We start from the raw sequence: 24,518 nt of genomic DNA, 5'->3' as shown, positions 1-24,518 counted from the left end.
TACTGTGCAGTACCGGTTTCGGCCTTCACAGAGGTTATCCTCAGCTGGTCATGAGATATAAAGCTAACTTAATATACACAGCTTGAAAACATTACTAAATCAAATGAAGAATGTCGCGATATGAGTGATAATATTAAAATATACAATATATAAAACATACAATGATATGGTTTAAAAACAAGCGTCGATATTCTATGACATGTATATGTTACATAAAATTCTGGTGTACTGTTCGTGAGTAATAGATAATTTGGTGAAATACAATTTCTACACTTAAAATGTTTATAGCATTCTTGAAGTACACTTTGAAGTTTAGTTCATTCTAGCTGATGTACCCGTGCTTCGCTATTCTACATTGTATAAAGAATCCTAAGTTAGGTAGTGTACACGTTGTGAGCAAGATTGTATGAAATTGTATAGCTCTTAACGTTACCCTAGAAACGCGACGGAGAAGTCAACAAACATATTTTCTCATATAAAGACTGAGTTAGGAAATGTTCACTATAATGGTAAACCCACTTGCACACCATCAGTCACAATCAGGTTGGGGAGCTTTATTATAAGGGAAGACACTCACTCTCCACCTGCCTTTTTACATCCTCAAACAGACTGTCTTAGTGGTTTTCCAAAATGAAATGAATATACATTACAATGACGTTAATAGGAATGGCGCGATTAAAAGCAATACTTTCATATTAAATACTCGATTAAATGAAAAACCACAAATTTTCTAACTTTTAACGAACAGGACTAAGATGTCGATCTAACAGTCCAAAATTCCAGAGCTGGAATGGCCAAGCCGCAGACTGCCGTGAGCCGCGAACACTCTTCGTCCCTTTCCGGCGGGGAGGGTTCCAATAGTGGAGACTCCCAGGACAAAAACTATGCCCTTTTACTACTCTGCTTCCTAATAGTACCCGATGAGTCGGGAAGTATCAATTCACTACACTGGCGGCGGAAAAATCTATCTGAATTGGAGGCATATTTTCCCTCATGCCAGAAGTGAAACCCATCTTCACTGCTAATTTGGAATTAAATGAATGTAGAATTTAATAAAAATGAAGAGGAAGAAGCTTTTCTTAAGAAACGGCTCTTTTCAGGATAGAATTTTGAGTTATTTAGTGAACTGTGGTGCTATAATTTGGAATAGCCCTAATTGTTATCCTAGACCAGGGCTACTACAACCCTACTAAGTGCGCCTCTGCCTGAAGTATGCCCACTGCTCATTCAAAATAGCGCGTCAGAGTAGGGATCGAATAGCTGGAATACTATGATGAACCAGTGTGTTACGTACCAGCTGTATCAGAAAATGTATGAACCAGACGAATGGCATGCTAAAGAAGAAAGTTTTCAAACTCCCCGGCTATTTCCCGCCAATATTCAGGCAGGCTATTATACTGTACTCGGTACGCAGCAGTAATCCCATCTATCGGAGTTAAGAGGCAGCATAAGAGACAAAGAACATCACAACAAACAATGGTCAATGTAATGTTATTGTTGATCAATGTTATGCGCTTTCGATATTGTAGGCCTTCACATTTAGTTTCCTTCCGACCCTGAAATACCACACTTATCATAATCGGTACGTTAAAACCGAATAAAACATAACTGATTCGAAATTGTATTCTCTATAACTTTTGTTATGTAGTACTATTCGATAGGACCCATAACATAGATATTTAAAAATTACATTTTAGGTGTCTTCCACTAAACTACAATTTCATCCAGGGTGAATAAAAATTGTTTATAGATTAGACTGTAGTTTCTTTTTCTCTGACTCTCTGAACCGATTTTAATTAAATTCTGTTAACCCATTTTCTCGTGGCTCGGCGTTGATATGGACTTATGTGCCGAACCCCCTCCCCTACATATCTAACGCGATGTAAATAGATGCGCATATAGGGAGAATTGAGGTGCGGACCCCGATTAGGGAAGGCAGGAAGACAGCCCTGAACTGAAGATGGCCCTCATTATTAATGAACAAAGATGATTATCCAAGACTACTATAAACGAAACGCAGAATAAACATAAGGCCAGAGTTTATTAATAAAGTAGCATTTGAATCAAGAATCATGGAAAAAAAGCCCATTGTACAAAACAAACCAATAAATAAATCATGAACATACCTTCACAATTAGAAGTTTTTAACTTATAATGAACATACATTCTCAAGCATACTTCTAGACATCGTGGAGTGAGCTCAATATAATTAATAATGAAACACTAAAAATATATTATTACCAGCTCACTGATTCATTAACAACCTCGTTACAATTACCATTCCAATCATATTGCCGTGCGCACGGTAATATAAGAAGTATCCTTTTTACGAGATTACATTATTCAGACCACATATCTTTCCTTTTTGCTATCCGCGCAACAACAATAGAATCCTCCGACTCACAAAAGAATGTCAGCCCACATGTCCAGAGAGATCAACATAAAAACGCAAGAAATTAAAGGAAGGTATCAACAAGGCGCTGAGTACAGCATCCCTGGACCAGAGATATTAAACAACAGAGGATTACAGGTATGCGCGATGATTAGAAAATAAGAGAATAGACATGGCCGACAGGCGGCTAGGCCGAACCCAAAGTAAAGACATGGCCAAATAAATAACAATGCTGTACCAAGGAAAGAAAATAAGGTACAGAAACAAGGTCAAAGTATTAAAAATAAAAATTTAAACAAACTAATCGATAGCCGATCTTTCACTTCGTTCAGACACCAGCATTCATTCGAAACATTCACACGAGATGCCAATACACATCACATGACTCACCTTAACACAGTCCCAGGTCTCGCATATTCAACAGGCAGCGTGTACTATGGGAGCACAATATAAATGTATAAACATATATTTATATAAACAGGGAAAACAGGCAGGATCACGTACCAAATCCCATCAAGCTCGAGTTTTGTACGACCCAAATGAAACCTTTAGTCGACACGAAAGTCATGACTTCATAGATGGCGGAGTACAACAAATCGAAGTGCACCAAAAATGCGATGAGTCGGAAACCAAAATTCCAGATGAACAGTAATCACAGTAACAAGCACAGGCACTCACACAGGTCATTACACGCACCGAAGTACAAAGACGCACATCGACCACTTATCAAGGATTGTAAAGAAATGTTTACAACATAGTAATAATAAGGTAACAACTAAAAGCACATACCGGTACCTGTTACATCCATACTTAACTTACGATTTGAATGTAGTAAAGGTTCATTTAAATAAGTTAAAAATCCACCTAAAACAGAGAAAGGCAATTCCGGACCATCTGGGCTCGAGCAAGCAAGGCAAAGACATGCGTCAAAAGATAAATCCTAGTTGTCTCGTAAAAGAAAAGATCATCATTACACATCGTGCAGAGTGCTGTGCTCTGTAGCGCATCGATGGAAATACATAAGTTTTTCCTTGAACTGAGGTCGACAAAACTCATTTGCAAAGTAAAACATTGCATTTGAGAAACATGCTAATGGAGCATGGTTCACCTTGCAACAAAAATACAAATTCATGAATATCTGTGTTATCATAGCCGGTACGGTAAAAATGTATAAGACATAAAGGGTCGGAAATTTAATTCTATTTAACTTTGGTTATGTAGTATTTATCGATACGACCACTAATAATATAAATATTTGAGAATTAAATTTTAGGCCTTCTATTAAACTACCATTTAATTCAGCGTGAATTAAATAATTCATAGCCTAGATTGTAGTGATTCATTCTCCCACTTCGCATTCCAATTTTCAATGAGATAGAACCACTAATAATATAAATATTTAAGAATTAAATATTAAGAATTCCCCTAAACTACCATTTTACTGAGCGTGAATATAATTATTCATGGCCTAGATTGTAGCGACTTATTCCCCGACTTTGCATACCAATTTGTATTAAGGTACGACCACTAATAACAAATATTTGAAAATTAAATTTTAGGCCTTCCCCTAAACTACCATTTCAATCAGCGTCAATAAAATTATTTATAGCCTAGACTGTAGCAACTTATTCCCCGACTGTGCATACCGATTTTCATTAAAATCTCTCTAGCCGTTTTCTAGTGATGCGTGTACATACATACATACAGACAGACAGACAAACAGAAATTACGGAAAAGTAAAAAGTGCATTTCCTTGTTACTGTGGACATGACCGATACAGAAATACCATTCTTTTCAAATTCTGAGCAATGTACAGACAAAACTCTTATTTTTATATATAGATTGGTGAATCGTTGCATACGTTTATTGGTATGGTTGTATTAAGCATTCTAGAATATTCTAGGATATGGATGTGATAAAAACTAATAACATATGTATGTTGGGTATTCAGCCCGAAGGCTGGTTTGATCCTCTGCAGCTCCGCCAACAGCTGTCATAAATAGCCTAGGCGTCACTGAAGAGGCGTACTAGGGAAATGAGGAGTGAGGTAGTTTCCCGTTGCTTTCCTCACCGAGCCAGCAGTTGCTATTACATAACAGTCTGCCAAGCCCACCGAAATGCATCTTGTGAGATCATATAGTTAAGAATGTTGGATGATTTACATCAAGATATTGTGGTGTGTCATTAGTTTCCTTAGTACTAATCTCGTTATAAGATATTGAGTAGGTGCAAATGTTCCCTCTTTGTAGTTTTTTTGTTGGACATGCTAGTAATTTGCGAGAACAGAGAAGAAAATTAAGTATAAGAATGTTGTCAGTGTACTGTACTGTACTGTTGACTGGTCGAATGTGTACAGTTAGGGAGCACGTCGTGCACTGCTCAGTGTGCGTCTAGGGCTGGTACTTGCGTTAACAGAGAGGGGAAGTGGAGGGGCATGAGGGGGAATTGATTGGGGAAGGTAAGGTTAGAAATGCTATTACTATTTTTATTACCGTCATCAGTAGTAGTAGCAGTTTAAGTATTTTTCGTTTACCAAGGAAGTGCTTATACTGACACCTCACTTTCTTTACTTTACAACACATTGTGTTAATACATACGTATGTACATCATCATTAGAGCCTTTGAGCGTTCGGTCTGAAAGCCTCTGTGAATTTACTAACGTCGCCACAATCCTCTATTTGCAACTGGTGATGTGGCCTCATTTATTTCTATACCTCTTGTATTTAAATCGCTAGAAACTTAGTCTAACCATCGTCATTTTGGCCTCCCTCTAATTCTCTTACCCTCCATAACAGAGTCTATTTTTTCCAAGGTAACCTATCCTCCTCCATTTGCCTCACGTGACCCACACCGACTCCGGATTATGCGTACAGTTTCATCCATCGAGTTAATTCCTTACTTAGCCTTTATCTCCTCATTCCGAGTACCCTCCTGCCATTGTTCACACCTGTTTGAACCAGAAATCAATCCTGCTATTTTCATGTATGTTACTTCTAAATTTTGAATAAGATATCCCGAGTCCACCCAGCTGTCGTCCCCGTAAAGCAAAGTTGGTCTGAAAGCAGATCGATGTAAGGATAGTTTCGTCCTGGAGCTGACTTCCTTCTTACAGAATACTGTTGTTCGCAACTGCGAGCTCACTGCATTTGCTTTACTGCACCTTGAATCAATCTCACTTACTATACTACGAACCTGGGAGAACACACATCCTAAATACTTGAAATTATCGACCTGTTCCAGCTTTGTATCACCAATCTGACATTCAATTCTGTTGAATTTCTTATCTACTGACACCAACTTATTCTTCGAAAGTCTTATTTTCATACCATACTAAGTGCAAATATTTTCAAGTTTCAAGATATTAGACTGCAGACTTTCGGTACAATCTGCCATTAAGACCAATTCGTTAGCATAGGCCAAACTGCTTACTACATTTCCACCTAAATGAATTCCTTCCCTGCCACTTTATACCTTTCAGCAGATGATCCCCGAAAATTATGGAAAACAAAGGTGAAATATTACAGCCTTGTCTAACACCTGTTAGTACCCTGAACAAAGAACTCATTCTGTCGTCAATTCTCACTGCAGCCCAATTGTCAACATAAATGCCTTTAACTGATTTTCATAATCTAACTTTGATCCCACTATGGTGAACAGCTTTTTCGGTATCCTGTCATATAACTTCTCGAGATCTACGAAACGTAAATATAACTGTCCATTCCTCTCGAGCATTTTTCTATTACCTGGCGCATACTGAAAAGATACCTGACGGCCCCTCTGTGGTTTGAAGCCACACTGATTTTTATCCCAGTTCCTGTCTCAACCACTGATCGCACCCTCCCTTCCAAGATGCCAGTGAATACTGTGAATACTTTGCCTACTATACTAATCAATGAGATACCTCGAGAGTTATTGAAATTCTTCCTGTTCCCTTGCTTATAGATAGGTGCAATTACTGCCTTTTTCCAATCTGAAGGTATCTCACCAGCACAACATGCTAGTCTAATCTAATGGAGCCATTGTATCCCTGCCTTCCGACTATTCTTCACCATTTCAAGTCTAATTTCATCTATTCCTGCTGCTTTATGAAAATGGAGTTTATTCACCATCATTTCCCCTTCCTCAAGCGTATTTTAACCAACATCATTTTCCTCCTCCCCATGAGCTCTGTTGTTAGCGACACCACCAGGAAGATCTCCTTTTAAGTTGAGAAGATTTTCAAAATATTCCCTCCACCTGCCCAGTGATTCCCTGGGATCTATTACCAGTTCACCTGAATTACCGAAAACACTGTTTATTTTCTTTATCTCTCCACTCCTAAGATTGTTTATTACTGTCCAGAAAAGTTTCCCTCTTGCTTGACCTAGCCTTTCAAGGTTTTACCAAATTCTTCCCACGACTTCTTTTTGGAGTCAAGAACTATTTGTTTCACTCTGTTCCTTTCATCTATGTACAATTCCCTGTCTGCATCAGCCCTTGTTTGGAAACATTTCTGATAAGCCTTCTTTTTACGTTTAAAGGCTGCTCTCACTTCATCATTCGACCAAGATGTTCGCTTTTTCCATCATTACACACAGTTGTCCCTAGAAATTCCCTTACTGTTGCTACTACAGCATCCTTGTATGCCACCCATTGTTTTTCTATATCCTGTACCTGCTTACTGTCCACTACTCGGAACTTCTCACTAATCATATCCATGCACTTCTCTCTAATTTCCTCGTCCCGGAGATTATCTATTCTTATTCGTTTGCAGACAGATTTCACCTTCCCTATCCTAGGATTAGAGATATTTAGTTCACTACAATCACATAGTTTCATCGAAAAATCCGCGAAAAACTCTTACATTCCTAACAGATTTTCTGAATTCGAAGTCGGTTAACATATAGTGTATTAAGGATTTGGTACCCCTTGCCTCCCACGTGTAGCCTTATGTTTGAAGAATGTACCCTTCATTTCCATTTAAAATCTCGCATTGAAATCACCCATTAGAAGTATCCTAACCTGCTGTTGACCCTGGCTACGATGTCACTCAATGCTTCAAAAACCTTCTCAATTCCTTTTTCATCATTGAGTTTGTATTCTCATCCCGTGTCATTGAAAATATTTGCTGGAAGAATGAGGGGAAGATTTTGTGCTTGATGGATTCCAATTCCTCATAAAATAGAGATAATCATAATTACCTATTACGTGAGAGTCACCACCAATATTTACTGATTGCTTATGTATGTTAGTGTACACTTCCTTGACTCTAGTTCTACTTGCGTGAGCGTCCACTGAGCATGCTCAAGCTCCTGATATAACAAACCCTGTTCTATTCGCTCCGCTATGACTGGATGTAGGCTATATTTCCTTCTTGGACTGGGAGATAACCACGACTCTACTGCATTAATTGCAGATAAGTCACCGTCTCATAATTACGGTAGTACAGTCCTCATGAGTGTTCTCTGAAAACAACTCCCTGCCGACTAAATATTACTACTGTGGCGGGACGTGTGGTGAGGAGAAATGCTTCAGTACGTTGCGCTGAGTCGAGGCCCGAGGAGAAAAATTCCAAAATGTTTATGGCCTAAGTGTGGGACTTCGTTTTCAACATGTGACCAAATCTGCGGCGTTGTCAATAGCCGGAGAGCACTTTTAACTGCAAGAAAGTTATATAATTACATACGTTGTACAAGCAATAAAGGGTATTCATTCGCTAAATAAGCATATTTCCTTGGACCAAGAGTAATATTTACTGTCGTGGAAAAAAGAACATGCAAACTAGTTAAAAAGGCCTACATAGAAACAGGCTTCTCCGCAATTTAGCTCACCTTATTCTGAGTTTATTTATTTGAGGTAGAAATTTTTATCGTTACCAGTTAAAATTTTAACGAGGTTGAACATAAAAAGTGGCGGTTTTTCTTCCGCTTCCTAGGAAAGCTCACTTTTAAAATTCGTAACTTCAAAAGTACAGCAGAACACCGTCAAAACAACATCCAAATGACATGAAGAATTATGTCGTTATAAACGTGATTCGTTTAATCAGTCTTGTGCGGTGGAAGTGAAGAATACAATAACATAAGATTAATTAGGATTACATTAGATTTGTGTGTTCATTTTTCAGCATACGAGGAACATTATAAAATTCTTCAGTCTTAAAGCTGTTTCTGCAGTACTCACCAAGTGTTCTTACTTGGGAGTGAACTGATCAATAATTTTGCTGCTGCCTCCTACTTATATCAAATATTTATTACGCTGCTCCTTCCCTAGCTTCATAGATCATGTTAACGCCCACTGTTGGGAGAGTCACTTCCTCCCTCAACTTCGTGTAACATGTTCGCACTCACTGTAGGGTCAGGCACTTCCTTCCTCCCCTCCATATAACATGTCCACACTCAGTATACGGAAAAGGTCTTCCTCCCTCCATTCCCTGAGCATGATTAGGTTCACTGTAGGGACAGGCACTTCCTTCCTCCACTTCATAGAACACGTTCACACTCACTCTAGGAACAGACACTTCCTTCCTACATTTCGTAGAACACGTTCACACTCACTGTAGGGACAGACATTACTTCCTACACTTCGTAGAACATTATCACACTCACTCTAGGGAGAGGCTCTTCCTTCCTACACTTCGTAGAACATTATCACACTCACTGTAGGGACAGGCACTTCCTTCCTAAAGTTCATAGATTATGTTCAGACTCACTGACGGGAGAGGCTCTTCATTCCTCCGCTTGTAGAACATGTTCACACTCACTGTAGGGCAGGCACTTCCTTCCTACAATTCATAGAATGTATTCACACTCACTGTAGGGCAGGCACTTCCTTCCTACAATTCATAGAACATATTCACACTCATTGTAGGACAGAAACGTATTTCCTAAAATTCGTAGGTTATGTTCACACTCACTGTAAGGAGAGACACATCCTTCCAAAAATTAATTGATTACGTTCACACTTGATGTAGGGACAGGCACTTACTTCCTCCACTTCATAGAACATATTCACACTCACTGGAGGGACAGGCACTTCCTTCCTCCACTTCATAGAACATATTCACACTCACTCTAGGGACACACACTTCACTGTAAGGAGAGACACATCCTTCCCAAAATTAATTGATTACGTTCACACTTGATGTAGGGACAGGCACTTACTTCCTCCACTTCATAGAACATATTCACACTCACTGGAGGAACAGGCACTTCCTTCCTCCACTTCATAGAACATATTCACACTCACTCTAGGGACACACACTTCCTTCGTGCATTTCGTAGAACACGTTCATACTTACTGCAGGGACAGACATTTCCTCCCTACACTTCGTAGAACATTATCACACTCACTCTATGGAGAGGCTCTTCCTTCCTACATTTCGTAGAACACGTTCACACTCCCTGTAGGGGCAGGCATTTCCTTCCTAAAATTCATAGATTATGTTCACACTCACTGTAGGGAGAGGCACTTCCTTCCTAAAATTCATAGATTATGTTCACACTCACTGTAGGGAGAGGCACTTCATTCATCCACTTCATAGAACATGTTCACACTCACTGTACGGACAGACACTTCCTTCCTAAAATTAATTGATTATGTTCACACTTGACGTAGGGACAGCACTTCCTTCCCCCACTTCATAGAACATGTTCACACTCACAGTAGGGACAGACACTTCCTTCCTCCACTTCATGGAACATGTTCACACTCACTGTAGGGACAGGTACTTCCTTCCTCCACTTCATAGAACATGTTCACACTCACTGTACGGACAGGCACGTCCTTCCTCCACTTCATAGAAAATGTTGACACTCACTGTAAGGACAGACACTTCCTTCCTACAATTCATAGAACATGTTCACACTCACTGTAGGGACAGGCACTTCCTTCTTCCACTTCATAGAACATGTTAACACTCACTCTAGGGACAGACACTTCCTTCGTGCATTTCGTAGAACACGTTCACACTCACAGTAGGGACAGATACATCCCACCTCCACTTCATAGAACATGTTCACACTCACTGTACGGACAGACACTTCCTTCCTCCACTTCATAGAACATGTTCACACTCACTGTACGGACAGGCACTTCCTTCCTCCACTTCATGGAACATGTTCACACTCACTGTAGGGACAGGCACTTCCTTCCTCCACTTCATAGAACATGTTCACACTCACTGTACGGACAGGCACTTCCTTCCTCCACTTCATAGAAAATGTTGACACTCACTGTAAGGACAGACACTTCCTTCCTACAATGCATAGAACATGTTCACACTCACTGTACGGATAGACACTTCCTTCCTAAAATTAATTGATTATGTTCACACTTGACGTAGGGACAGCACTTCCTTCCCCCACTTCATAGAACATGTTCACACTCACTGTAGGGACAGACACTTCCTTCCTAAAATTCATTGATTATGTTCACATTTGATGTAGGGTCAGATACTTCCTCCACTTCACAGAACATGTTCACACTGACTGTAGGGACAGACACTTCCTTCCTCCACTTCATAGAACATGTTCACACTCACTGTAGGGACAGGCTCTTCCTTCCTCCACTTCAAGGAACATGCTTACACTCACTGTAGGGACAGACACTTCCTTCCTACAATTCATAGAACATGTTCACACTCACTGTAGGGACAGGCTCTTCCTTCCTCCACTTCGTGGTCGCTGTGGCCGCTATTCTTCACTTCTCTTTCGTCTTCAGTTTGCACCTCGGTTGTAACCAGGTCGTACGTTTCATAGTCACACTGACTGAGCATATACCTGTTTCTCGCAGAAACGCGAATAACGACAGATCATCATTGTCAGTGAACGTATCTTCAGGTTCGACAGCATTTATTTCTTCGGTTGATGATATTCCGGCATTGTGGAAACAGTTCTTGTTAGTTTTGGTAGTGATCCGTTTCCATGCTTTCGTAATTCATCTGGTCGCATCTATCGATGTAATGGAATCATTCTGATTGTTCTCGATGCATTCTATTACTTTCAATAATATCAGTTTTCAAAGCGGCATTTCAGACTCCTAATTACCCCTTGATCCATGGGCTGCAATATGCCTTTCGTAATTTCAGGAAGAAAATCAAGCTTAATATTCTCCAGATCTAAGATTGCAGGGTGCGCTGGACAGTTATCATCAAGAACCAGGAAGTTTCTTTTCTTAATTCCAAGCTCCCGATTCCAACATCTCTTGTCGGCTTCAGATAACTCGGAAGTTATCCAGAAATGTTTATTAGCACTGTAGAGTACCCGCGTACTTTTTACATCCCTTGAGCATCTAGGATATTCTGATTTGTGAATCACGAACAGTTCTCTCTTTTCAGTTCCATCTGCATTAGCACAAAAGAGAAGTATTATTCGGTCTTTAGATAACTTGTACCTTTGGGTTTCAAAGTTTTGTCCGGTGTCAGTTTAAAGAAACTGCCAGTGCTGCACACAAATTCTACATCTTTTAATATTTTGGCATGTTCTTCTACTTTCACCATAAGGGGGGGGGTCCACTAATGGGAAAACTGTAGTTTCTCTGTCGCTTAAAGCACTTACGGAGTACTTTGCCCATGTCACTCCGTTGAAGTTCTCGTAGTCACTTAATTTTCGAAAAATTCTCTTCAAATGCAACAACAACATTTTTTCCTTGCTCTTCCAGATTGTATGGACTATGAAAGTTCCAAAGCCAGAGTCACGACAAACGTGAGCTTTTCTACTTCCAATCCCATTTTGGTGAATCACTCAAACTTTTCCTTCCAACGATGAAATATACCAGTACTTTTAGTTGTTACACTGCGTAAAATGCGCGCACTCAGAGCAAACCGCCCACACGCAGGTACCGTCAGTACCACATGAACTAGGGTGGTTTACAGTTGGATGGGAATTCTGACTACATTCCCGAAGTCTGTGACAAAAGGGCACAGGAAAGAATTTGCTGGTTTGCCAGATTTCAACAAAACAAAATCACTTATGATATTTTCTATCTTAGAAATTCTTATTTCAAACCGAGATTGGCAATGACGTTATATGTGAGGTAGACGCATAAATATTTGTCGTGTTAAGAAAGCATAGAAAACGGATTTCTTGTTAGAAACTTGTCCGTACCACATGAAACATGACGTTATAGACGAGTTGTCACTGAAACCGATGTCGTTATAACAAAGTTCAACTGTACTGATTTGATCGTTACGAAACTTGAATACGTGTTAAAGTAACTTAATTTTGATCTTTATATCAGGTTCTTATTTCATCTGATTTGTGTGAAAGAGGTGTTGTAAATTTTTTGAATTCACATATTCCCATTACTGAGTGGTCATAGCCGTAAGAAGTGTGGCTAGTTATGAAGCTCATGAGAATGTCAGGCTGAAATTAAAATTATTTAGCCCTCTCGCAATTGTTTATTTTATATTGATTTATACTTAATAGGATACTTGTGTGAGAAGAAAGCAGTGTACCGGCTTGCGAGGACAATGCACTTGGCCCTGGAAACCCTAGCGACGTTGATATGTTGAACATCAATTGGATGTTCCCTGCCGTACTATAAGTTGATGTTTGTTAAATCCTTTATTGGACTAGTGCTCGATATACCAACGGTAGAATTACCTAGTATATCTCATATTTCACCGTAAATTCCGGCTTATGAGAAAGACCTCTTCGTTTACTTACTGATTAATGCATCAGTGCAGTTCGCAGAATTATTTGGAAACTTACGTTCCTCTGAAGTAGAGAAGAAATCATTGTTTCTTCAAGACGTGTTCTTTCTACGTTAACTTTAGCAGGAGGTTCCAGATTACGCTGTCGCTAACAACTCCGGTCAGCTGAGCGCGCGGAGCACAGTAGGATTCCTTTCACAGCGATGTTTGAAACTTTTACAACGCTCCTTCTTTAGTCGTCAGCATAATCACTATCTGATGAATGAGGTGTACTTTCGTTTAAACTTATTACAACAGGATGAATAGTATGGACGTCTTGCGTGAGCGCACCTTTCTCCCAATAAAGTTTCTCAATTTCATTGGTGTGTCCAGTGCATCCTTTCCCTTTGTCAGACAGCGTAGCTGAACGGTGAGCCTGTTGGTTTACGGACACAAGGGCCCGGATTTCGATAACTGTCCAATTCATTGAAATTTATCTTCACTGGCGGCTATGTGATAAGGCTTATTGTAAGTGTAAATTCTCTTCAACGTATCAATAGTAATGGTGGGATGCGTTCAACTTTAGAAACGACTTGTATGTTAAGTTCCAGTGATGGGGAAAACACCACACTTCATCATCTAGTGTGTTATTCCCTTACTCTCCTTTCTCAACCCACAACACAATACGTTCATAGCGAAGGAGCTCTACATGACTCAAAGCCGATACAGGGCAGTAACAGAGTTCAGTTGGCGCGACAAATAGGCGAACTCGGCAACACCGCTCGCCGATACGCAGATTTCTTCTCTCCATTTCTTTTTTATCTTTACGTTGCACCGACACAGTTAGGTCTTATGGCGACGATAGGATAGGAAAGGGATACGAGTGGGAAGGAAGCGGCCGTGGTCTTAACTGAGGAACATCCCCAGCATTTAAGTGTAAAATGGGAAACCATGGAAATGGATCTTCAGGGCTGCTGACAGTTTGATTCGAACCCAATATCTCACGGATGCAAGCTCACAGTTGCGCGCCGCTGATCGCGCTGATAAATCGCCCGATTTTCTTCCCTACAAACCGCTCTAGTAAATATAAATCGATATAAAGTCAACAACTGCATGCAGGCAAAACGAAGTTCTGATTTTAGCCTGTCATTCCCATGAGCTTCAAAACAAACCGAATTGTTTACGTTTACAATCACTTAATTATGAAAAAATGTTGTTTTCCAAAATGTTCAACAGCCATTTTGACAAACATCAGATGAAATAAAGGTTTGATGTACAGATCAACAATAAGTTGCTTTAAGATATATTAAAGCTTAATAAGATCAGATCATTACTTTTATAGTTATGTATATTCAAAGTGAGCGCTCCGTTGGAATTGGGAAAAAAATGCTGGTAACTTTTCGTTCAACCCGCGTTAAAATATTAACTGGGCTTGATAAACATTTCTACTCCATGTAATTAAACTTAGAATAAAATAAGCTAAACTTCGGTGTAGATTGTTTCTGTGTGGGACAAAGGATAAACGTATTAACTCAAGTTTCTATAACATTTTCCCCAACAGTAGAGGAGGAGAAAGCCAGAAAGACAACTTCTGATCAGGCACAGTTAGTGTCAACTTTTAGTTGAAAGATAGGGTGCGAACTACGAAATCTAAATTAAGAAATCTCCCTTAAGAATCCGGTGATGAGATCCTATGTGTCACACAGATCTCAGTACGAAGGGTAGCACATCAGCAGGCTGAGTGACAGGGCAAGAGATAATCCGCAGAGTACTTAGTTCAATGGTTCACCAGCAGATAGCACTGCAGGAAATGATTGGAGGGTCAACTGTTCATAGCGGAAACGTATTTCACAAGTCACAGTATGTTACATACATCTTCATGTTCAGTGTGCAAGACAGTGAAAAATAATTACGCGCGTCCTCGTTTAGTGCCACACCTCATATCACCAAATAAATAAAAACTAAGTCTAATCATGGTCGCCTTCTCTCACCCTTCATGGATGAGTCCTTTGTCTGCTATATAACCTACCCTGCTCCATTCACCTCACATGAACCTACCTTCGAATCCGGATTATGCGAACAACTTCATCCATCGAGCTGATTTCAGCCTCTTTCTCCTAGTTCCTAGTACCTTCCTAACATCAGTCCCATTAATTCTATATCCTGGGTCAACCCAGCTTTCAATCTCGTACAGCAAACAGACAAGAGATAAGAGATAAGGTAGCTTCGTAAGCAATGAGACAACTGCACGTAGTAGTACGGCCCAACGGTATTGTATTTCCCTACTGAGAGCAGTTTAGTCTGCCCCCTGCCTGTCGTAAGAGGTGACTCCTCCAGCTCGTGTCCGATCTCCCTTGGTCATCACTTGCTCCCTTCTGACCCCGGAGGTATTTGTTCCCCGAGGATTTCATGTACTTTATTTAGCCGATACCTTCGTTATTCCAGTTGGCGGACCTCTGACTAACTCGACGATGGTTGCATTTAAGCTATTGAACGTGGCAGCTTTTCTTTAATCACTTGATGGTTGCATTTAAGCTATTGAATGTGGTAGCTTTTCTTTAATCACTTGTTGTGTAGTTAAGGATAACATTAAACAGAACTAGTTTCGGATATTACAGTACTTACAAAGTAATATCTTGTTTCTATTTTCAGGTTTACTGAAAGTTACCCCCATTTTGGAAGTACTTGATCTAAGCAGAAATAAAATCAAACAACTTGATTATGTTCTCCGCACGCCTTTCTTCAAAGGTACGATAAAGGAACTAAATTTGGCAAAGAATATTATTAATGAGGTTGGATTTTCAGGTTGGATAAGGTATGATAATTTAAAGAAAGTAAATTTGTCTTACAATCAAATCAGCTCAGTTGACCTATGGGATATTCCATGGGACAGTGACGTAGATTTGTCGTTCAACAACATCACTGGGTTTCACCATAGCCAATACTTCAGGGTGGATCGAATGGTTCTTGCTGGGAAGAACATTTCCAGTCTCTCCGAGGTGCCAACAATTATTTCTAATGTTAACTATACATTATTACTTGAGCGCTCCATATCATATGTCAAGCTGATAAATGCCGATGAATACGGATTTATAGTAGAGGCTCAGATTGATGTGTACTCTGAAGACATGTTCATACAAGCCTTCTACTCTACTCTATTAAACCTTACAGGAAATCCATTAAAATTTAACGGATCATCGGCATTTGGGATACGAGTTGAGAATTATTTCGACCTATCGCAAAATCTTTTGAAGGATCTTAATGATGTTCCTTCAGAGATCACAAATGTGGAACAACTCAATCTTTCACGGAATAGCATTCGTTATATAAATAGACATTTCTTCAAGAACGTGAAGCGATTGACTGTACTTGATCTGTCATATAACTATCTAAAACGTGTACAACTAATTCTGTATTCTTCACTTTCCATGTTAGATCTCTCAAACAACTACTTGAACAGGATGAATATTTCGCACAACTCATCGCAAAACACCACCAAATATTTGAATTTATCCCACAATAATTTCATAAACATACTGAAAGTCGAGTGGTCACACTTTAAACAGTTCTCAAAAGTAGATTTAGGAGAGAACCATTTCCAGTGCTGTGGTCCTGACGGGCAGTACTCGAGAGCAATGTTCTTCCATTATCAAGACAAAATGCTGAACATTAATTCGACCAAAGCCCTCTCCTGCGTAATGTCGCGAAACAGGAGAGTGGAGATGACAAACACGTGGCTCAGTGAGGACCACTGTCAGAATAATTATCATCTCCAAGTATGGGCAGCTTTTGGATGTCTGCTGTTGTTGTCTCCATTGGTGATACATGCCATCGATCTCTTGGACTACTTCATCCACCAGACGGAGAGGGACCTCGCAGAGCAACTCACCCACCTCAAGAAGCAGGGCTTGGAAGAGGATGAGAGGCACGCTCTGGAATGCGAATATGACGTCTTCGTGTGCCACAGGTAAGACATTTAACTGAAGTCAAATAGACAATTTTAATTTTCAATTGCTTTTCTCTCTCTCTTAAATATTAAAATGGAGGTTCTTATTTGATGGTAAAAGTTTGGTAGCACATTGTGAGTACCTGTTCAATGTTTCAGTGTTATTGACAATGAATTCCTCGACTGCTGTTGAATAAGTTGAGAGACGTGTTATTAAGTTAACTTTAACACAATGTCATTTACTTGCTGACAATTTAAAAATCCTCTCGTCATCCTGAATAATGGTTCAGCTCTCAGCAGAGTAGTGCCAACAATGCTGCACTGCCTCAGACTGATCTTCGGATGAGTGCGGCACGCGTAACTGATTTATAATGGTTGTTGTATTCCATTAAAAATATTTCATATCTACTGGATGATTTCACACACAGCATGTCCCTGATGTACGGTGTATCAAGAGTTTCTATATAACGTGAACATACGAATGCGTTGGAGTTTACTGTTTGTGGGTATGATATGTGTGTTTATTTGTGCCGTTCGCTGCGAGATGGTGCAGATGCGAAGAAGTTGTTTGTAAGATAGACTAACCCACCAGAATCCAGCAAACCTAATTTATGGGAATTACTCGCTCGTTTTGAGTTAGACAAACCTATATTTCCCCTTATGTAGTGTTAAAGTAACAAAGGCCAATCGTACTTAAGCCATAAATAACTGTTATTTTTAGTTCAATGAACGCAGAACCGAGGCTGAAAGCAGCTCCGACTATGTTAGAGTTTTATCTGCAGATATTTTAGGCTTGAATTTAGTGTCAACACCTGTGATTGCCCTTTCAGTCACATGGACGTCGGCTGGGTGCACCACGAGCTGGTACCGAACCTGGAGAACGACGGGGATGGACACCGCCTGTGTATTCACTACCGGAACTTCCCGCTCGGGTCACTCATAGAGCAGAACATCGAGAGCGCGATGAACAGGAGCAGGAAGGTCATCGCAGTGGTGACCAGGGCGTTCCTCGAGAGTTACGTGAGTATCTCTGGTGCATTATTACTGCTAGATCCGGGAAAGGCAACGGTATAATTATAAATAAGTTTAAATAATCTTAAAATAGTAAAAGGAATGCAGCGAAACCTCGGTTAACTCAAATAGACGGGAACAGTAAGTTCATGGTGATTTTTGTGTTGAAAGTTAGAAAATGTCTTACGCAGTAGTTAACATTGAAGTAATATTTTAGGATGTCTGTGTTCAAATTATAAAAGTAGTCGGTAACTTCGGTTAAACGGAAGTCCTGTTCGTGGGGTTTCGGTTAATGGAGGTTTTACTGTATAATTAAATTGATATATGAAATCGTGATTGAAATTATCAGTAAGCGAGAATGTTTTATTCTTCCTGTCAGAAACATTATGTCTGTGTGGAAGTTACGGAAGATAACAATGGATGTCAAGTAATAATCGATTGCCTACGTCAGAGTGCAGCAGTTAGGAAGGTCTCAGACCTGGCTGTTCAGAGAGGACAACCTTGGACACGTCTTAGGGCAATGCGGCCTCTACTGTATCATATTTTACCATCTAAGATTGTTGCAGCTCTAAAAATAAAACGTTGAGATGTTGTTGAGGAATGCTCCTGTGTTGCTGAGAATGGATCAGTACGACGTGTTTACGCCCTCTTCTTTTCATCAATCTATAAACGCTGATGTGCATTTAGGACGTTTGCCATGGTGGCAGATTCCTCACCAGATTTTACCTAAACTTTTCTTAAATAAATTCAGAGTAGTTGGAAATTCATCGAATATCCCACTTGGCAAATTATTGGGATACCTAACTCCTCTTGCTATAAACGAATTTTTGCCCCTATTTGTCCTCTTGAATCCCATCTTCATCTTCATAATGAGATCTCTCCTCCTTATAAAAATATCACTCAACCCTATTGGTCTACTAATGACGATCTATGCCATGTCTGCACTGGCAACTCGGAATATGTAATTGTAACTGCAATAACACTGAAGTGGTATTGGATACATGAAAGATCTTCAAACCGGAACAGTCGCAAAGTGACCGCTTGTGTCGGAGGGGAATGTCCGTCACTAAAACGCCGTGCAGTAAAATCACTGCTCTGTTTTCTTATTATGACCCCTTTGCAGGTTGTTAGTCACACATTAGTCTCACATGGACACGAACAGGAACACGTAGCATGAGAAAACTCGTCAACTGAAACAGGCAAAACATTTTCTTAACACGAGCACGAGCTTGTACACTAAAGTGTGCACTTTGAGATTACCGCGTGACCCTCAGCCGGAGATTCCCAAGAGAGGGTCGGTTTACACTCCGTCATCCACCTGGCTGGGCAGCAGTCACCATGGCCGTTAAAGGCCAATACACGTTCTCTACTGAAGCCCACAAGGGTCAAGAATATATATTTTCACTGGGGAAATATAATCAGAAATAGTTTACTAATTAACCGGTTTTTGTATTATGATTATTATTACTATGATTATTATTGTTACATGTATTGTAGCGGACCTAAAAAGCGAAAGAAGGGTGAAGGGTTGGACAAGAACAAGTTAGATTTCAAAGAAATCTGCCAAATTTTGAGAACACTGTATATTTTTCCCTTCACCATAAGTTAACAAACTAACACAATTGAGTGTGTAAGACAAGGGGCTAACCCACAATAATTCGGAAATTGGTTTTATCGTGTTATTTCATAATGGTGGTATCTCTTAGCAATCCTGTGTGCTACTTACTGTTGTGGGATGGTTCCTTGTCTGTCCAAATACACACAGAAATCTGAGGAACTTGGGAAACAGCTGTAGAATCAGTAAGAGAAGAGTCTACCTCAGGCACCTGGAGCGGAGGGACGAGAGTGACATGCAGTTACTTTTCTAACCAGAAAATATCCTGTGCTAGCAGTATGAGCAATGTATGTTCTAAAATAATGAGTGCAGCGTCATCATTCTCCCACGAGGTCATTAACCCCTGGCAAAGTCATTGACACCATGACGTCGCTGCCACGTGCTCGTGACGTCATGAGCACGTGTTATTGTTTACAGACAAGACCTCGTGCTCGTGTTTTGACAACTGTCATTCTGACTGATCTTAACCTCAATTTTGAACACGTGCTCGTGTTTGGCGCGGAATTTTAATAAGTGGGGGGTGGGGTTAACCAAACAGCTGTCATCTTCACAGGTCCTAACCTCACACCACGCGCCTTTGACAGGTGTTGGGCGAGGAATTTTGAAATAAAGAACGTTCCCAACCTCACAGCTGTCATCTTGACGGGACTTAGCCACATACGACGTGTTTTTGACAAGTATTGGGCTCGGAAGTTTGAAAAAGAGAACGACTCTAACCTCACAGCTGAAATCTTGACGGGACTTAGCAGCACACCACGTGATTTTCACAGGAGCTGGGCGCGGAATTTTGAAAAGAGAACGAATGTAACCTCAAAAAGTCAACTTGACGGGACTTAGCCACGTGCTTTTTGACAGATGTGAGGCGTGGAATTTTGAATAAGTGAACATCCCTAACCTCACAACTGTCATCTTGACGCGACTTAGCCACGTGCTTTTAATAAGTGTCAAGCGCGGAATGTTGAATAAGTGAACGACCTTAACCTCACAACTGTCACCTTATGGGACTTAGCCAGTTACTTTCGACAGGTATGAGGCGCGGAATTTTGAAAAGAGAACGGCTCTAACCTCACAGCTATTATCTTGACTAGACTTAGCCACGTGCTTTTTGACAGGTGTGAGGCGTGGAATTTTGAAAAATTGAACAATCCTAACCTCAAAGCTGCCATCTTGACAGGTTATCTAAACCGAGTACATGAACGTTATCCTATCAGCTAATGTAATAAACAGTAATATGCATTTACTTTTTTCGGTTTTCGAACAAACGAAATCATAATTTTGTTATTAATACAATTTGAAGAGCTATCTATTCTCGAACTCCCAGTCTAGTATTGCAAAGAAAAACGGATGTGAGGATCAGATCAAATAATAACACGTATCACAACGTTTTGCTGCAGATATACTTACGAACCCAGCTCACTCGCCATCTTGGAGGAACCTAAGCTCACAGAGCCCTAGTTTAATGGCCAGATGCCCTTCCCGATGCCATCCTACTAGATGCCCATACCGATGCCATCATGGAGGGGTTTAACTACACAGGGGCTATTTTTACGGCCAGGTGCCCTTCCTGACTATTTTAGGGGTAACTACACAGGGTCATCTGGTCACCCTGTGAAGTTTGGCCCCCTCCAAGGGGGTGTAGTGGAAGGGGCATCCTGAAAGATGGTGTCGAGAAGGGCAGCTAGCATTAAAAGTAGGGTCCTCTGCTGACGTTATCCCCCTCTAAGATGGTGTCGGGAAGGCCATCTAGCTTTAAAAATAGGACACTGTAAGAATAGGCCCCACCAAGATGTGTCGGGAAGGGCAGCTAGCATTAAAACTATGGTCCTCTGACGTTAGCCCCCTCTAAGATGGTGTTGGGAAGGGCATCTAGTAAGGTGGCGTTGGGAAGGGCACCTAGTCATAAAACTAGGTTCTGGGTAGTTAGGCCCCCATTCGTTCTCTTTTCAAAAATTCCGCGCCTCACACTTATCAAAAAAGCACGTGGCTAAGTCCCGTCAGGATGACAGCTGTAGGGTTAGGATCGTTCACTTTTTCAAAATTCCGCGCCGCACAATTATTAAAAACACGTGGCTAAGTCCCGCGTCAAGATTACAGTTGTGAGGTTAGGATCGTTCGCTTTTCCAAATTCCACGCCTCACGCATCTCAAAAAATGCATGTGGCTAAGGCCCGTCAGGATGACAACTGTAGGCTTAGGATCGTTCTCTTTTTCAAAATTCCGCGCCGCACACCTATTAAAAGCACGTTGCTATGTCCCATCAAGGTGAAAGTTGTAAGGTTAGGATCGTTCTCTTTTTCAAAATTCCGCGGAGCACACATATTAAAAGCAATTGCCTAAGTCCCGTCAAGATGGCAGATGTAGGGTTAGGATCGTTCGCTTTTTCAACATTCCGCGCCGCACACTTATTAAAAGCACGTTGCTTAGTCCCGTCAAGATGACAGTTGTGAGGTTAGGATCGTTCTCTTTTCCAAATTCCGGGCCTCACGCATCTCAAGAAAAGCACGTGACTAAGTCCCCGTCAAGCTTACAGCTGTGAGGCTTGAGTCGTTCCCTTTTCAAAATTCCACTCCCAACTCCTGTCAAAAGAACGTGGTGTGTGGCTAAGTCCCGTCAAGATGACAGCTGTGAGGTTATAGTCATTCTCTTTTTCAGAATTTCGCGCCCAACACCTGTCAAAAACATGTGGTGTGAGATTAAAACCTGTCAAGGTGACAGCTCTGAGGTTAGGGTCGCGCACTTATTCATATTCTGCGTCTCACACTTGTCAAAAGCACGTGGTTACGACCTCTCAAGATGGCAGCTGTGAGGTTAGCCTCCCCCAATTATTCAAATTCTACGCCAAACACGAGCACGTGGTCAAAAGTGAGGTTAAGACATGTCAAGATTACAGCTATCAAAACACAAGCACGTGGTCTTGTTTGTAAAATCTTACACGTGGCCATCACATCACGGGGTTAATGACCTTGCCAGGGGTCAATGAGCTCGTGGGAAAATGCTGACGCTACATTGCTCATACTACTTGTGATGGTACAAATAGTAGTGTTAGTGTAAGTAAAATGTTTTGTGAGGAAACAAATAATAGCGTTAGTGTGAGTAAAATGTCCTGTGAGGGTACAAATAGTACTGTTAATGTGTGTAAAATGCCTTGTGAGGGTAAAAATAGTAGTTTTAATGTGTGTAAAATGCCTTGTGAGGGTACAAATAGTAGAGTTAGTGTGAGTGAAATGTCCGGTAATGGCGCAAATAGTGGTGTTAGTGTGAGTAAAATGTCTTGTGGTGGCACAAACAACAGTTTTAATCTGAGTAAGTGTAAAAAAACGCAAACGAAACGAAGACAACTGGAAGCGGTCCCTAGCTAATAGATTGAGAAACAGTGGTGAAGCTTATGTAAGTGGCAAAACTAAGAGACTTGAGCTAGGAAAGGGAATCAGTGAAGGATGTAATTGCGCAGCGAATAATGGAAAGGCTAATGTTAAGTGATGTAAGTATTACAAACTATCTGATACATGGGCGCCCATATGACAGTTTGTAGGGTGGCCTAGACCTTGGGGTAAATAGTATTTTTAATATTTTGGACGATAAATAGAGACTTCTATTCTGCGGTAGAATAACCCACGGTATACCCTGCCTGTTGGTGGGAGACGATACTACCATTTCTACGTAATACTGACTTTTAAGTAATTTTCTTGAAAGGAAAACATCTGACTACATTAGGTTTTTGCCTTTCCCTGAGAGCTTGGTGGGGAGCGCGGCCCCACGTTGCCCCAGTGGATGGGCGCTCTTGATCTGGTAATGAAAAAGGAAACTGTTTTGCAGTAGGCCTATTTTACAAACTTGCAAATTACGACTAACAAAACGCTTTTCTGTTCCGTCTGACTGAACTGATGTCATGTTAGAGAACCTAAGCAAAAAAGGAAAGTGAGCCTAGGAGAAAAGTGACATATTACTATTACATAGAGAGGTTTGAAGATGTTATAGTATGTTTAAAAACCTTTTTTATACCTTTTGTGTATCTAGAAAGTGTGTTTCGGTTGTTAGACGTGAGGTGAAAGAAAAACAATCATGCTGAAGAGTTGACGATGATTTTAGTGATAATGAAGCAAGTCAATGGAAGTACGTCATTTTCGGGGCCATCTTCCGTCCTATCAGTACCACGTCAGGACAAGACATGAGGACATGGGAAGTGTTGCAAAAATAACTAATTGTCAATTTAATTTTGCACGTTAACAATTAATATGTTTCCTAGGTTCGTTAGCCACTCTAGTAGAAAGAAAACCAACACAAGTTCAACATAAGCTCGATGGCATCAGTTTATGAAATGGACAGTGGAATACCAGGGACAGAGTGACGTAGCCCCCCCCCCCCTTTCTTATGAGAAATGTTCATGTTTTTAATGAAAATTTTACATAGGATTAAAGGCACCTTCAAGTTACGCCTGCACACTATGCGATGAGTGGAGCGCTACGGATGAGGTTGGTGTCCCTTATGCAGTTAGACTTCATCAAATAAAAGCAGAACAAGGATAGAAAGCTCTAACTGATGCCAGAAAAGTCCCTAGAGATCCTACTTATGAATACTTAGTTACCACGTACGACTTACAGCACTCTAAAATACCTACGGAAAAAGTGTTCTACCTATCTCAGGCAGGTGTGGATGTATAACCGAGATGTTCATGCCTGCAACGACCAATCACGTGTCATGTGTATGTGGACAGAAAACATTGCTTGTCGGAGATCCTGTGTAATAAATTCATGCTTACTGGAAATGTTGGCTGACAACCAGTTAACACAAAACGAAAGAAACCTCTGGTTCTTTTCAGATTTTTGTAGCGGCCAAAATAATAATTCTGTATTACATTCTGGTACATACTGGGAAGTTTGATGAAATAAAACATTAATTTTTGGTGCCTGGCCACACATTTTTGCCAAGTGATAGTAATTTCAGAA

At 40.5% G+C, this 24,518-nt stretch overlaps 1 protein-coding gene across 1 annotated transcript in view; it reads left to right on the top strand.

Annotated features, from left to right (window-relative positions):
* Positions 1–16,699: 16,699 nt before the first annotated feature.
* Positions 16,700–24,518, top strand: part of LOC137501304 (toll-like receptor 13) — a 28,356-nt gene continuing 20,537 nt past the window's right edge. Inside the window, exons 1-2 of the mRNA XM_068228304.1 lie at positions 16,700–16,968; positions 17,778–17,967. Coding sequence (XP_068084405.1) covers positions 16,700–16,968; positions 17,778–17,967 — 459 coding nt within the window. The remainder of the gene's footprint in view (positions 16,969–17,777; positions 17,968–24,518) is intronic.

This window comes from Anabrus simplex, chromosome 6 (assembly GCF_040414725.1).
Source record: "Anabrus simplex isolate iqAnaSimp1 chromosome 6, ASM4041472v1, whole genome shotgun sequence".
Classification (NCBI taxonomy): Eukaryota; Metazoa; Arthropoda; class Insecta; order Orthoptera; family Tettigoniidae; genus Anabrus; species Anabrus simplex.
Note: the sequence above shows the minus strand (reverse complement) of the source record. Positions and strands in the feature narration are given on the sequence as shown.